At 40.7% G+C, this 14,136-nt stretch overlaps 1 protein-coding gene across 2 annotated transcripts in view; it reads right to left on the bottom strand.

Moving 5' to 3' along the window:
• The window catches only part of MAP2K4 (mitogen-activated protein kinase kinase 4), a 135,550-nt gene that overhangs the window by 43,150 nt on the left and 78,264 nt on the right, over positions 1–14,136 (bottom strand). For both annotated transcript variants that reach the window (XM_034989626.1, XM_034989625.1), the window contains exon 4: positions 11,636–11,755. In XM_034989626.1, coding sequence (XP_034845517.1) covers positions 11,636–11,755 — 120 coding nt within the window. The remainder of the gene's footprint in view (positions 1–11,635; positions 11,756–14,136) is intronic.

Below are 14,136 nucleotides of genomic sequence, written 5' to 3'. Positions count from 1 at the left end.
AAGTAAATTACAATAATCTGGAGGTTCTATATAAATTTCTAAAATTAGTAAAAAAAAAAAAAAAAAAAAGGAAGAAAAAAATACACAGAGCAACCCCAATGCCTCCCATCCTCGTACAAATGCCACCTTCTCAGTGGCTGACATTTAAAATGCAGGCCATGCCAACTCTCAGCATCCCCTCCCCTGCTCTGTGCTGAAATCTTCTAATAGAAAATATAACTTATTTGTTATGTTTGTCATCCATCTCCCTCACCTAACCCACACACACTCTGCCAGCGCAGGGCCTCAGTAAACATTCCCTAGATGCATGAATGCTGGCTACAATTTAACTGAATCATCCAAACACTGTTGGCAGCATCATAGTGTGTTTTAAACCAGGCAGAAGGCAATTTGACAATAAAACAAGAGAAAACAAAGTATTTATACCCTTTGATAGAGTCGTCTCATGACTGGAAATCTAATTAAACAAATTGTCCATAAACTCCAAAAAGAAAAAAACAAAAAAAACCCAAAAACCCAGAAACAAAACTCAAAAGCACCGAACGATGTCCCAAGAGGGCATGGCGCACCATTCAAGGGCTTATCTAATCTTCCGTTCCTTGGAAAACTACATGGTTGGCGACAGGAATGCGCGAGAACACACGGAATACGAGCAGACACCATGGTTCTTACGACCTGAGAGGATGTGAACACAGGGACAAGGGCCACGAAGGACCTTCCGAGCGTGAAAACAGCTATCAGGACGATGACAAAAATGGTCTCAAACGAGTTTGCATGCTACTAATTTATGGATCCAGCTGTATCCGCGGAGATGTCGGACCACGTAGGGGATGCATGCCCGCGAAAGGACAACGGCGTGCCCAGGACAACAACGCCAATCAGTGGCAGAGCCGTGAACACAATCTGCTGTCTGAGCTCCTGGCCCCCGTCAACACCTACAAAGCAGGGGTGGTGCTCTTACACACAGGAAGCGCAGGCTGCCCTGAACACGGAGACCGGGAACAGCGCTGTAACAACAGGACGGACACCTGCCAGCACAGGCATGTAGCTACACGGCTTCACACGACGCTTACGTGTAAACCGTATCTGGCACAGTGAACTTCTACTTCTGGTGTCTTCATTTAAGTCTTTCCTCCCTCTCTGTGGCTCTTTCCTTTGGGTGCTCTTGCAGATGGACGCTCACAAAAGACTTGAGTAACACCCCTCGCCCAAAACAAACACTTGAATTTATATGACTCTAAAGACCCCGTCTTAATAGATGCACTGGAATTTTTTTATTAGAGCAAAAGGTAGCACATTTAACTCATCTCCTTAGAAAAACAATAAGGAAGGACCTTAATTTCAGTAGTATAACAAAGCAGAAAGAGCACTGATATTAGGGTCTGAAAAGGCCTGACTCATTACCCAGGCTCTCCCACTTACGTAAGCTTGGGCCCCTCAGTCCCTCATCTCAGAAACAGGGTTGCCCTACCTTCCTCAACAGACTAGAACAAAAATCAAATGAGTTAACAGACATAAAGTACAAAATAAAGTGTCCGGCCAGTGTGAAAAATGCCAGTTAAGAAAATGAGGGGAGAAGGGGGAAGGATGGAAAAACAGGAAGGCAGCCAAGGGAGAGAGACACAGAACAGGGGAAATAAAGGTAGGAAGTAAACTGGAACTTGGCGGGGGGGAGGGGGGAACAAGGCAGCAATCAGCCCCAGAGAGATCTTTGTGGTTGATAAGGCACAGAACCTAATGTAACTCCTTATTTCTTCTGGCAGTTCCTTTTGACCATAACTGAGAATAGGTAACAGCATCAGGGAGCTGCTTTAAGGGGGTAGGATGGTCTGAGCTGCCTCAAAAAGCAGGACAGCAACCTTACTTTCATGGTCAAGCACAAGACGGGACACCCACATGACTGAAATGCAAAAGCAGGAATTACTAAATATGGATTTACCGAAAAGAAAGGTGGAGGATGATGAAAAACTGAACCACTAAGATCAAGTGTTCCTAGAGACAAGAACCAGATAAAAACAAAGGCATGCTTATACACCAACAGTAAGCACTCAGAAAATAAACTGTTTAAAAAGACACCACACACAATACAAAGGAAAACTGTAAAGCACCTAGGAATGTATCTAACAAAAGCAGCAAAACGTTTATGAGAACGTATGGTAGATGTGACTAAAGACATAACAAGTGACCAAAGAGAGAGGCAAAGCATGCTGACGAGTGTGAAGACTCAAGATCATAAAAATGTCAGATTCCCCTTAATTAGCTTAAGAACTCAAGTAGATTCTAATAAAAATTACCATGCACCTGGACAACCTGATTCTAAAACTTACAGCAAAGTAGAGCTGGGGCACCTGGGTGGCTTAGTCAGTTGAGCATCCGACTCTTGATTTTGGCTCAGGTCATGATCTCAGGGTCCTGGGATAGAGCCCTGCATCAGGCTGCATGCTCAGTGCGGAATCTGCTTGGTATTCTCTCTCTCCCTCTCCCTCTGCCCCACCCCACAATCATGTGCATGCACTCTCTCTCAAATAAATTTATTAAATATTTTTTAAAAAGAAAAAGTAGAGCCAAGAATAGCCAAGACAACTTTAAAGAAGGGAGGCTAGTTTACTAGACAAAGTCTTTTTAAAAAGCTATCATAATAAAAGGCAGTGGAATGATACAGAGGGGGAAGTAAAAATACAATAGAACAGATTCAAAAGCTCATGCGCACATGGAAACTGGAAGGATGACAGATGTAGCAAAGCAGACAGTTGCAAAAGCATGGAATATGTAATGAATGTTGCTGGAACCAGTGGCCTTCCAGATAGAAAAGAGTTAAATTAGGTCATGACCTCAGATCATTCACAAATAATACAAAAAAAATCCCAAATGGACTTTTTGAAAAGCAAAAGTTTAAAACATTTTTATAAGAGTTCTTCAGGACTTCAGGTAGGAGACAAATTTCTTCTACAAATCACACATGAAAAGAATACATCACAAAGGATAAGACCTGCTAAATTGAACTCCATTAAAATGGATATTTCTGAATGACAAAGGACACCATACCAAAAGTTCAAAAATAAGACAAAAGCATCTATTTGGATATAATCAAAGAATTAGTACCCTGATTACTAAAGCACTATGCTAAATTAATTAGGCAAAGACAAAACTGTATAACAGAATAATGGCAAAGGGATATCCATTCCATAGGCAATTCACAGAAAAGAAGACCTGAACACACATGTAAAAAATTCTGTACCTTGCCAGTAATTAGGGAAATGTCATTTTAAAAGTAAGATACAACTTCAAACTTACCTGACTGCCAAAAATGAAACATTTAATAATCCCAAATGTTAGCAATAAGATCTGTGTCAATAAACGTTTATGGCTTGCCCAACAACCACCCCCTCTTTGTTATATACAACGTGCCCAGCTGAAAATACATGTCCCAGCCTCCTGTGTAGAGAAGGGCAGCCAACAAGATGTCAACACAATTGGCTGATGATTCCAGAACAGACTTTTTGGTTCTTCCCTCTTCTCTTCCTCTGTGTGGACATTGCAGTTGAACTCTACGAGCCAACTTGGACCACAGGACAACCTTAATGATGTAAACCACAAACTCAGTAAACCACTAACAGCTTTCAGTACTGACACCTGAATACAATTCCTGGTATGGAAATCCTCATTTTTATTGGTAGGAACAGAAGTTAGTACAACTACTGTGAAGAGGAAATTGACAATATAAAGTTGAAAACAATTCATATCATTTAACCTAGCAATTGTATTTCCAGGTATAGGCTATACAGAATCTGTAACCTACGCTGCCAAGGAGAAATGCAAAAGGAGGTCATTTTTACATTTTATAACTGCAAAAAATTAGAAACAACCTATATTAGTATTATTAAAGAAACATTAAAAAAGATATATTTAATTACAGAATACTACAAAGCGGTAAAGATAAATTAACCAAATCAGGGGCGCCTGGCCAGCTCACTTGGTAGAGCAAACAACTCTTGATCTCCAGGTCATGTGTGTGTTCACTGGGCATACAGCCTACTTTAAAAAATCAATAAATAAAATAAAATAAAATAATAAATTAACGAAACCTATATACTAAAGATCTATATTTATATGGATGAATCTTGAAATTTCTGCTGAATAAAAAATGCTATGGGGGACACATACAGGATAATTTCATTTATGTAAACTTTAAGAATATAGAAAGCAATACTATGCATTACTTAGGGAAAGATACATATATGGAAAGCCTAAATGAAGAAGTTGAAGGAAATATTAACTTCAAGGTAGTGTTTAGATCTGTAAAGTGAAAGGGGGATTAGGACGAGGTCTTCCACTATATAACTTAAAGACAGATAAAGAGTAAATATGCCAAAGTGCTCATCTGAGGTGTTGGGTACACTCTGATTCCCCTAGAAGTTTCTGTATGTTTGAAATACTTCACAATTTAAAAAAAGCAAGAGCTACCTTAAGAAACTAGAAAAAGATGAGCAAATTAAACCAAAAGATGCAGAAAACAGGAAGAGTGATCAGAATGAAAAAAATTTTTAACAGAAAAACAATATAGAAAAGTAATACAACTGAAAGCTGGCTCACTGAAAGACTGATAAAAAACTGATAAATCTCTAGCCAGATCCATCAGGAAAAAATAGAAAAGATGCAAATTACCCATTAAATTGCCAATTACTTTGACAATTTAGATGAAAGGGACAAATTTCTTCGGAGAAACAAACTACCAAATTTCACTCCAGAAGAAACATAACTTCAACAGAACTCTTTGAAAGAAACTGAATTTGTAGTTAAAAATCCTCCCACAAAGGGCGCCTGGGTGGCTCAGATGGTTAAGCATCTGCGTTTGGCTCAGGTCAAGACCCCAAGGGTCCTAGGATCGAGTCCCCCATCGGGCTCCCTGCTCCTTGGGAGCCTGCTTATCCCTCTGCCTCTCTCTCTCTCTCTCTGTCTCTACTGATTAGATAAATAAAGTGTTTAAAAAAAAAAAATCCTCCCACAAAGCAAACTCCAAATTCAAACGGCTTCATTGGGGAATTCTACCAAACATTTACAGAAGAAATAGTACCAATTCTATATAAAGTCTCCCAGAAAGAGCCAAAACAACTTTAAAAGGAATCAGGTTTAAAAACCAGTACAACCTGATCTTAAGACTAGCTAAAGGAATCAAGACAGTGTGGAATTGGTATAAATACAGAACAAACAGATCAGTGGAAAAGACTAGACAGTCCAGAAATAGACCTACACACATGGGGACAACTGACTTCTGACAAAAGTGCAAAGGATACCCACATGCAAAAAAGCAAACATCAATCCATACCTTCCACCATATAAAAATTAACTCCAAATGGATGATAAATATAAATGTGATATCTAAAACTATAAAACTGCTATAAGAAAACATAAAAGAAAATCTGAGTGACTTTGAGTTAAGCAAAGATTCCTTTGCTACAACACCAAAAACACAATATATTTTTAAAAAAACACAAAAAACTAACAAATTGGCCTACAACAGCATTAGGAACCTTCACTTTCCAAAAAAAAAAAAAATGCTGTTAAGAGTATAATGGATAAGCCATAGGTGGGGCAGCAAATATTTACAATCATGTATCTGATAATAAACCTATATCCAGAATAGATTTTTTAAAAAATTCCCAAGGGGCACCTGGGTGGCTCGGTCAGGTAAGTGTCTCAGGGTTGTGAGATCAAGCCCCAAGTCAGGCTCCAGGCTGAGCACAGTCTGCTTGGGACTCTCTCTCCCTCTCCCTCCACCCCTTCCCCCTGTGCACACACGCTCTCTCTCTCTCTCTCTCAAGTAAATAAATAAATCTTTAAAAACTAAATAAACATAAAAACTCCCAAAACTGAAGAACAAAAAAAACAAGTTTTTTAAAAAAATGGACAAAAGTTGGAAAAGGAACTTCATCAGAGAAGACATATGGTTAGTAAACAAGCACATGAAAAGCTTTCAACATCACTAACCATTAAAGAAACACAAATTTAGGGGTGCCTGGGTGGCTCAGTTGGATAAGTAGCCAACTCTTGATTTGGACTCAGGTCATGATCTCAGGATCCTGGGATCGAGCCCCTTGTAGGGCTCCACACTGAGTGGGAATCTGCTTCTCTCCCTCTCCCTCTACCCACCCCCCCACCCTGCTTACTATTGCACGAGTACACACGCTCACTCTCTCTCAGATAAATCAATCTTGGGGCACCTGGGTGGCTCAGTTAAGTGTCTGCCTTCAGCTCAGGTCGTGATCCCAGCGTCCTGGGGGGAGCCCCGAGTCGGGTTCCCTGCTCAGCAGGGAGTCTGCTTCTCCCTCTGCCTCTCCCCCTGCTTGTGCTCTCTCTCTCAAATAAATAAAATCTTTTAAAAATAAATAATCTTAAAAAAAAAAAAAGAAGAGGGGCACCTGGATGGCCAAGTCAGTTAAGTGCTGCCTTCCATTCAGGTCATGATCCCAGGATCCTAGGATGGAGAGCCCCATGTCAGGCTCCCTGCTCAGCAGGGAGTGTGCCACCCCCCTCCCCATATCCCCACTCATGCATGTGCACTCTCTCTCAAATAAATAAAATCTTTTAAAAAAATAGAATAAATTTTTAAAAATTTAAAAATAAAAAAAAAGAAAAGAAAAAAATTTAAAACACAATGAAATTCCAGTCTACACCAATTACAATGGCTAAAAATTAAAAAGACCATCCCAAGGGCGCCTGGGTGGCTCAGTCATTAAGCGTCTGCCTTCGGCTCAGGTCGTGATCCCAGGGTCCTGGGATTGAGCCCCACGTCGGGCTCCCTGCTCAGTGGGGAGTCTGCTTCTCCCTCTCCCCATCCCCCTGCTTGTGTTCCCTTTCTCACTGTGTCTCTCTCTGTCAAATAAATAAATAAAATCTTAAAAAAAAATAAAAATAAAAATAAAAAGACCATCCCAAGTGTTGGGAAAGATGTGGAAGAAAGAGAAGTCTCCTACATTACTGGTGAAGTTTGAAAATAGTACAACTACTTTGGAAAACAGTTTTAAACAGTTAAACATTCACCTACCACATGATCCAGCCATTCCACTCCCAGGTTTTTACCCGAGGGAAGGGAGAGCACACATCCGCTCACAGACTTGTACACAAACACTCAGAGCGGCATTATTTGTAACAGACAGAAACCAGAGAAATCCAGAAGTCCCTCAGCGGGTGAAGGAGTAAACCAAGTAGAGTGTAACCCACCATGGGATATGACTACTTCCACTACTCAGCAATATAATTGAACTGCTGACACGCACAACAGGACTTGCAAACAATTATGCAGAGTAAAGAAGACAAAACATACATACTGTATGATTCTATTTACACGAAATTCTAGAAAACGTACATTCATGTCTAGCAGCAGAAAGGAAGTGTGTATGACCCACAGGCACAAGGAAACGTGTGGGTGATGGAAATGTGCACCATCTTGATTACGGTGATAATTCCACATGTGCAAACACTTGTTCACACATATGAAACTGTTCCCTTTAAATATGTGCATTTTATCATCTGTTGATTTTACCTCCATAAGGCTGTGTGCAAGGGGGAAGGAAAGGAAAGAACATGAGCAGTAGAAGGGATAGAAAGGGAGGAGGACATTAAATTCAGCTAATATCAATGCCTTTTTTTTTTTAAGATTTTATTTATTTATTTGAGAGAGAGAATGAGAGAGAGAGAGAGCAGGAGAGGGGGGAGGGTCAGAGGGAGAAACAGACTCCCTGCCGAGCAGGGAGCCCAATGCGGGACTCGATCCTGGGAGTCCAGGATCATGACCTGAGCCGAAGGCAGTCACTTAACCAACTGAGCCACCCAGGCGCCCATCAATGCCTTTTATATAATCCAATGACCTTCTATAATCACAAGTTACTCAGAATAGTATTTCCCTCACTAGAATTTCTCCAACCTCAAAAGATACTTGAAGTAAGGGCTTCCATGCTTTTAAGTTCTGAAAATGTATATATTAAAGGACATTTTTCATGTGATTCTAGGTTTCAGCGTCGATAAGATAAACGGAAGGTGAGGACCTTGATGCAAGCTATAGGCTAGAAGTCATGTTTATTATTCAATACTGTCAAGCTCTTTGTTTTCCTGTCTACAAGGTCTGAAAAGGAGTTTAGAAATCTGTGCAATTAGGTGTCATAGAATTCTTCTACATCAAATCCAAGTTGTACTTTGGGCTTTTTATCTGAGTTCAGTTCCATTCAGAAAGAAGTATAAAGGGTTGGAGACAATGGCAAAAAAATAAGTTTCCAGCTTCAGTATTAAATATTCAGTCACTGCTCTGAGCAAAGCTATGGGACCTGCAGAGGCTCAATTATTACCCAACAGCAAGATTAATCTCTACAGAGAAGCTGCCAGAAGAAGAAAACTAACATCTCACAAGCTCCTTGATTGATGGCTGACTGAACCAGACCACGAACTGATGTCTTATGGGCATACAAATTATAAAATGAAATGTTCTGGAGGGTTCCTCACAGTGACGGGAATTAAAGGCCATTTGTCTTACAGCAGTGGTTAGGTAAGAAGTCCAGACTGCATATGTTCACTTCTACTCTTTCCTTTCATAAACCCAGAACGGTGGGTCTATTATTAGAACTGAAGGTCATGTCACCCAAAAGATCCTTTTAAAAGTGATCAAACTCAAAAGAAAAATGTTTCTCTAAACGCTTATTAAATCTGTTTAACATTTTAACCCTTGTAACCATAGGAAACACACTCTGCCTATGCATTCTTTAAAGGTGAACTTTTTGCTTCTAAACTTCATTTTTTTTTAAAGATTTTATTTATTTATTTGACAGAGAGAGAGACAGCAAGAGAGGGAACACAAGCAGGGGGAGTGGGAGAGGGAGAAGCAGGCTTCCCTCGGAGCAGGGAGCCCGATGCGGGGCTCGGTCCCAGGACCCTGGGATCATGACCTGAGCCGAAGACAGACGCTAAACTGAGCCACCCAGGTGCCCCTAAACTTCATTTTTTTAATTCAGAAAGTACCTATTACTTCTTGGGGTGGGTCGGGGGAGGGGGAGTTCATGTTCAGCCTCTCTGGGCATTTTGTGACTTTATACAGCTTAACTGTACAGTTCCTCAGCCTTCATCTGATCATACTCAAAAACTGCAGCAATGTTAAAAAGTAGATTATTTTTTTTAATGAAGCTGAAAGTTCCTCATCCCTGGACCACTTGTTCTATAACAGAAAGAACAGTGAGATTTTTGTCCCCGAAGTCCCATCTCTGCCACGTAATGGCTATGTGACTCCCATCAAACCTCGGCCTCCTCTCTGGAGAAGGGGATAATGCCCCCAAACATCCTGAGACTGTTACAAAGAGAATATGCGTGAAAACTATAGAACATTCAACAGATGTTTGTGCTTACGGCTGCATATCTCAACTCCCTTCAACCCCCCTGAGATATTAACACTGAATTTTACCCAGCTTCTCCTAAGAAACAATGAGGACACTGTTCAGATAGTATTCCAAGCTTTCTGTGTTGTTTCCAATACTCTGCAATCCTGGGTATCACTTACTCTACCTTCTTTTCATAAAATCAGACTTCTACCCTGTGTAGGCTGGGGTTATACACCTAAATGCTGCTTAAAGGGGTGATTAAACAATGAACATGAGAACTAGGTTGGCGTCCCCGAGCTCTATGGAGGTGAAATACAGTTAGATAGAGCCAGTAGGAGCCTCGAGGGGCAGGGACAAGAGCACTGGAAAAGGTGACTGTGGAATCCAGTTAGGAGAGAAACTCTAGCCCAATCCCCTGCTCTGCAGAAGATCTGAAGAGTAACACGGCCAGAGGATTTAGTGATTATAAAGACTAAATTCGGGGCGCCTGGGTGGCTCAGTCATTGGGCGTCTGCCTTCGGCTCAGGTCATGATCCCAGGGTCCTGGGATCAAGCCCTGCGTTGGGCTCCCTGCTCCGCGTGAAGCCTGATTCTCCCTCTCCCACTCCCCCTGCTTGTGTTCCCTCTCTGGCTGTGTCTCTCTCTGTCAAATAAATAAAATCTTAAAAAAAAAAAAAAAAAAGACTAAATTCATGATTTGGGGGAAGAAGGGAGACTCTTGTGCAACATGAAGAAAGTTCCAGATCTGTGATCTTACAAATAGCACAGTCCAGAATACAGGTATGGCCCTGAACACATGACTGCGTACTGTCGCAAGGTACTACCGATGTATCTGGGCACAAAAACGATGATTTGAGTCATAAAAAGTACCAGGACAGAAGTAGAAAGAAACTACAGGAGTCTAGAATTAACAGTGATTAATTAGTGACTCAGCAAAGCAATGGACGCTTCCACCTACTAGCGCTACCTATTAGGAGCACAGAAAAACAAATAAATAAAAACGTAGGGACTGGGCGCCTGGGTGGCTCAGATGGTTAAGCGTCTGCCTTCGGCTCAGGTCATGATCCCAGGGTCCTGGGATCGAGTCCCGCATCGGGCTCCCTGCTCAGCAGAGAGCCTGCTTCTCCCTCTGCCTCTCTCTCTCTCTCTCTGTCTCTCATGAATAAATAAAATAAAATCTTTAAAAAAAAAAAAAAAAAAAACGTAGGGACTGAGCGGGGGAATTAATTGACTAACCTCAAAGGTCGTCTCCAATGACAAGACTTCATGTATTTCTAGTCAGTGTGACAGTCAGTCCTGTCTTACAACCCAGTATTTTTTAAGTTAGTAACTACAACAAAACCCCCAAAGCTACATATATACTTTGTGATCCTGTCCCAGAAAGAAGGGAGGGGGGGTTCTCACTAGCTCATAAGGACCCCACCAGCACAATCCTGACATTTTCAGAGTGAGAATGGTATTTTGTAAAGAGTATTAAAAGCGCTTTGGGGTTCATCCAGCTGAAGTCCTCCTCACCTAAGTATCACAAATGTGTGAGGACTGTCCTGACACCATAAAGTGTCTCGTTCAGGCCCAGCTCCAGCTCTACCCGCCGCCCTAACTCCCTTCCCTGCTTCAGGCAGTGGGATAATGGGAAATGAGGATGTGGGTTTGACAGCTGGAGGCAGAAGTGATGAGCTAAGCCAGCACACAGAATAACCAGAGGCCAAAAGGAGACACATGATCCCGAGACCATGCAGTCTCTACTGGATAGATCTGGATAACAAGATTAGCTAAGAGAATGTCTACCGTACTTGTGAAGTTCCTCATGGGCTGTACTGAGGGCGAGTAAATGCTTACCTTAAATGCAGATACAGCTGACGATACAAATAAATAAAAGTTTTTAAAAGGGGGGTGGGGGCAACACTGAGGGAGTTCAAAGCCAAGAGAGAGAGAGCTCAACCTACGGCAAAGCGTTAACATTCAGAAGTCAGCTGATCTGTCGGGGTCTTAAAGAACAGAAACTACAAGTGAAGAAAGGAGATGGGGGATTCACAAATGACAGCCATAAATATATATTTGAAAAGTATGAGATTCACCCCTTAACTAAGGAGCGATGAGTGCCAGAAATGAATGTGTAGATTTTCACAGCCTATATACTAAAATATTGAGAAATCAGCTTATTGCTCATGTATGACAATTAGCTGAAGATCAGAATCTAAGCCTGCCATCCTCTTATTTATTCCAATGAGGTATTTATTCGTCAGCTAAAACCCCAAATTGTTTATTCCTACCTCTCTGAAGAGTGCACCATAAAACTGAACAATGTATGGGCAATCACTACTCCGCATTACTACATCCAAATCCATAAGAAGTTGTTTTTGTTCTTTTTCATCCACTGTTGACCGAATTCTCTGGAAAAGAATGACAAAAGATGTCACAAAAACATAAAACAACTTTAGAAACCTGAGAAAAACCACTACCACGACAAGACTAAAAATTTCTAAGCAAACGTCATAAATACTAACCAGACATAAAAATTATCATCTTCCTTAGACTTTACAAGAATAATTTTTATCACAGAAAAACAAAATAGCACTTAGGATTTTTTTTTTTTTTTTAAACAAAATAGCACTTAGGAATTCTTTAAAGGACACAGGGCTTTTTAACCACAAGCATCCACAGATGACGTTGGAAGTTATGTAACAAAGTTCCTAAGCAGTGAAAATTAACCCTCACATGCAAATATAAAGAAAAGCGTCAGGAGCTTTACTTTAAACAGTTTTCATGTGCATAGTCAGCTTCACAGATAGCTTTACTGTATAGAATCTAGGTATTCAATGCAAGAGCAGCCCTCCTCGCTCCCTGGCAACCTTACCCCCAGCATCCTCATTCGTTAGAGATGGAAATGATCCAGAACAGGTCACAATGGGAATCACGGAGGTGCAGCATACAGACAGCGTGCCCGGCCTCCCAAATCCTGTGCTGCAATTTCCCCCCCTTCACCGCGTTTTCTGTACGCTGAGAACAAAAAGTTCTACCTGACTCTCCACCCCATGGGTCAGAATGGAGGGCAGTAGGAACATGTGGAAGAAAACCTACAGATGAGGGAGGGCTCTTTGCCTGCTCCTACACTGAAGAGGCCCTCTTCTTTGTACACGGCGGACCTGCGGGATATCCCTAACCCACCTGTACAATTTCTCTGCACACTTCTCAAAGACTGCCGCGAAAAACCAGTACCCCCACCGCCCACTGCCCACCCGGGAACAGCAGGGTATACAGGAGACGTTCAGAGGGACAGTTCCCGCTGCACGAGAGAGACATAGGAAAGAATCCAGTTCAGAAAACGTAAAACATGAATAACGAAGTTATAGTTTCACATCGAGGCATGCAAACAACTTTTTTCTCATAAAAAAAGTCCACAATGTCACAGCGCACCACTCTGTACAACCCATAGTACATACTTACAAGGCACGTTAGTATATCAAAAACTACACAAGGTGGCATTTTGTCTTCCAAAGACTGCAAGGTATCTGTTCTCAATGTTCTTGAAAGGGATGAAGGCAGACAATTAAATTCTGGAGCCCATTTTACAGAAGAGAAACCAGAGGCACAGAGAGATACAAAAGATGTATTCCACGTAACATGACGATAAGCAGTTGCAGAAGGAATAGAAGCAGGTTCGTGCATTTTCCTCTCTCCCCACTAAATGAGGAATTCCATATATTCCAAATACAAACACATTTAATTTTGCTATTTAAAATTTATAGCCTGCTAGCTACAGCACTTCAATAAATTTCAAATAAAATTTACTGACTAGCATCCGTCTTTGTATACACTGATTTATTTAAGACTTTTACACTGAAAATCACTACCCAGATAAACAAGAAATGGTAAATACATAAGAAGAACAAAAAATAACGACAAAATAAGACTGATACTTCTAAAATTAAGAAAAATTGCCTCCTTTCTTTCTCTCATTTCTATATTTTCATAGTTTGGAGATTAATGAGCTTTATTTTAAATCAACATCAGGATAATGTTTGCTCAAAAAGTGTATTTTTAAAAAGTCAAAATAGCCCAGAGATGTAATTTGTTATTAGTTCAAAACCATGACATCGATAATTTTGGTAAACATTTTAATTACATTTATTCCTGTTTTTAAAACAATAACACTAAAAGGATAGCTGTGAAAATACTAGTTTGGGAAGGCAATTTTTTAATAAAAACTTAACAACCTCATATATCTACATTTAAAAGACAGAGAGCTGGTAACTAGAGACAAATGGGGAAGAAAGAGGAAATGATACGCTGGGGAAAATTTCCACCAACCAAAGAATTCTCACTATTAAAAGGTTTTAAAAATTTTTTTTTCTATTTTCACTTGTACAGCTATATGGGCAAGTATAAATACACTAACTCACACTCACAGGACACTATTATAAAAGATGTCCTCTTTCCTAATTTGTTTCCCCAAACAGGTTATACGATTTTCTAAATTTCCATTTGCACAAATGCTTGTATTTCAACTATGGAAAGCATATTACAGCCAAAACCTCGATCGTTATCATCAATAACTGACTCTTGAGGACAACTTCTACACATACTGCAGCAGCTACAGAAAGGATGCATGCTACTGCATGGACTGGAGGCCTGACTGAAGTCCCAGCACGGGACCGGTATCTAATTCTCAATCCTGGACCAGATTAGCGTGCCCCGGAATGGAGAGTTCCTGGCACAGCTCAAACCTTTGAGCTCATCAGCACAGCAGTAAAATCTATTCATCTGTAAACTA

This window comes from Mirounga leonina, unplaced genomic scaffold (assembly GCF_011800145.1).
Source record: "Mirounga leonina isolate KUSES-001 unplaced genomic scaffold, KU_Mleo_1.0 Mir_488, whole genome shotgun sequence".
Classification (NCBI taxonomy): domain Eukaryota; kingdom Metazoa; phylum Chordata; class Mammalia; order Carnivora; family Phocidae; genus Mirounga; species Mirounga leonina.
The sequence above is the reverse complement of the archived record's forward strand: the minus strand, read 5'-3'. Positions and strand labels throughout refer to the sequence as shown.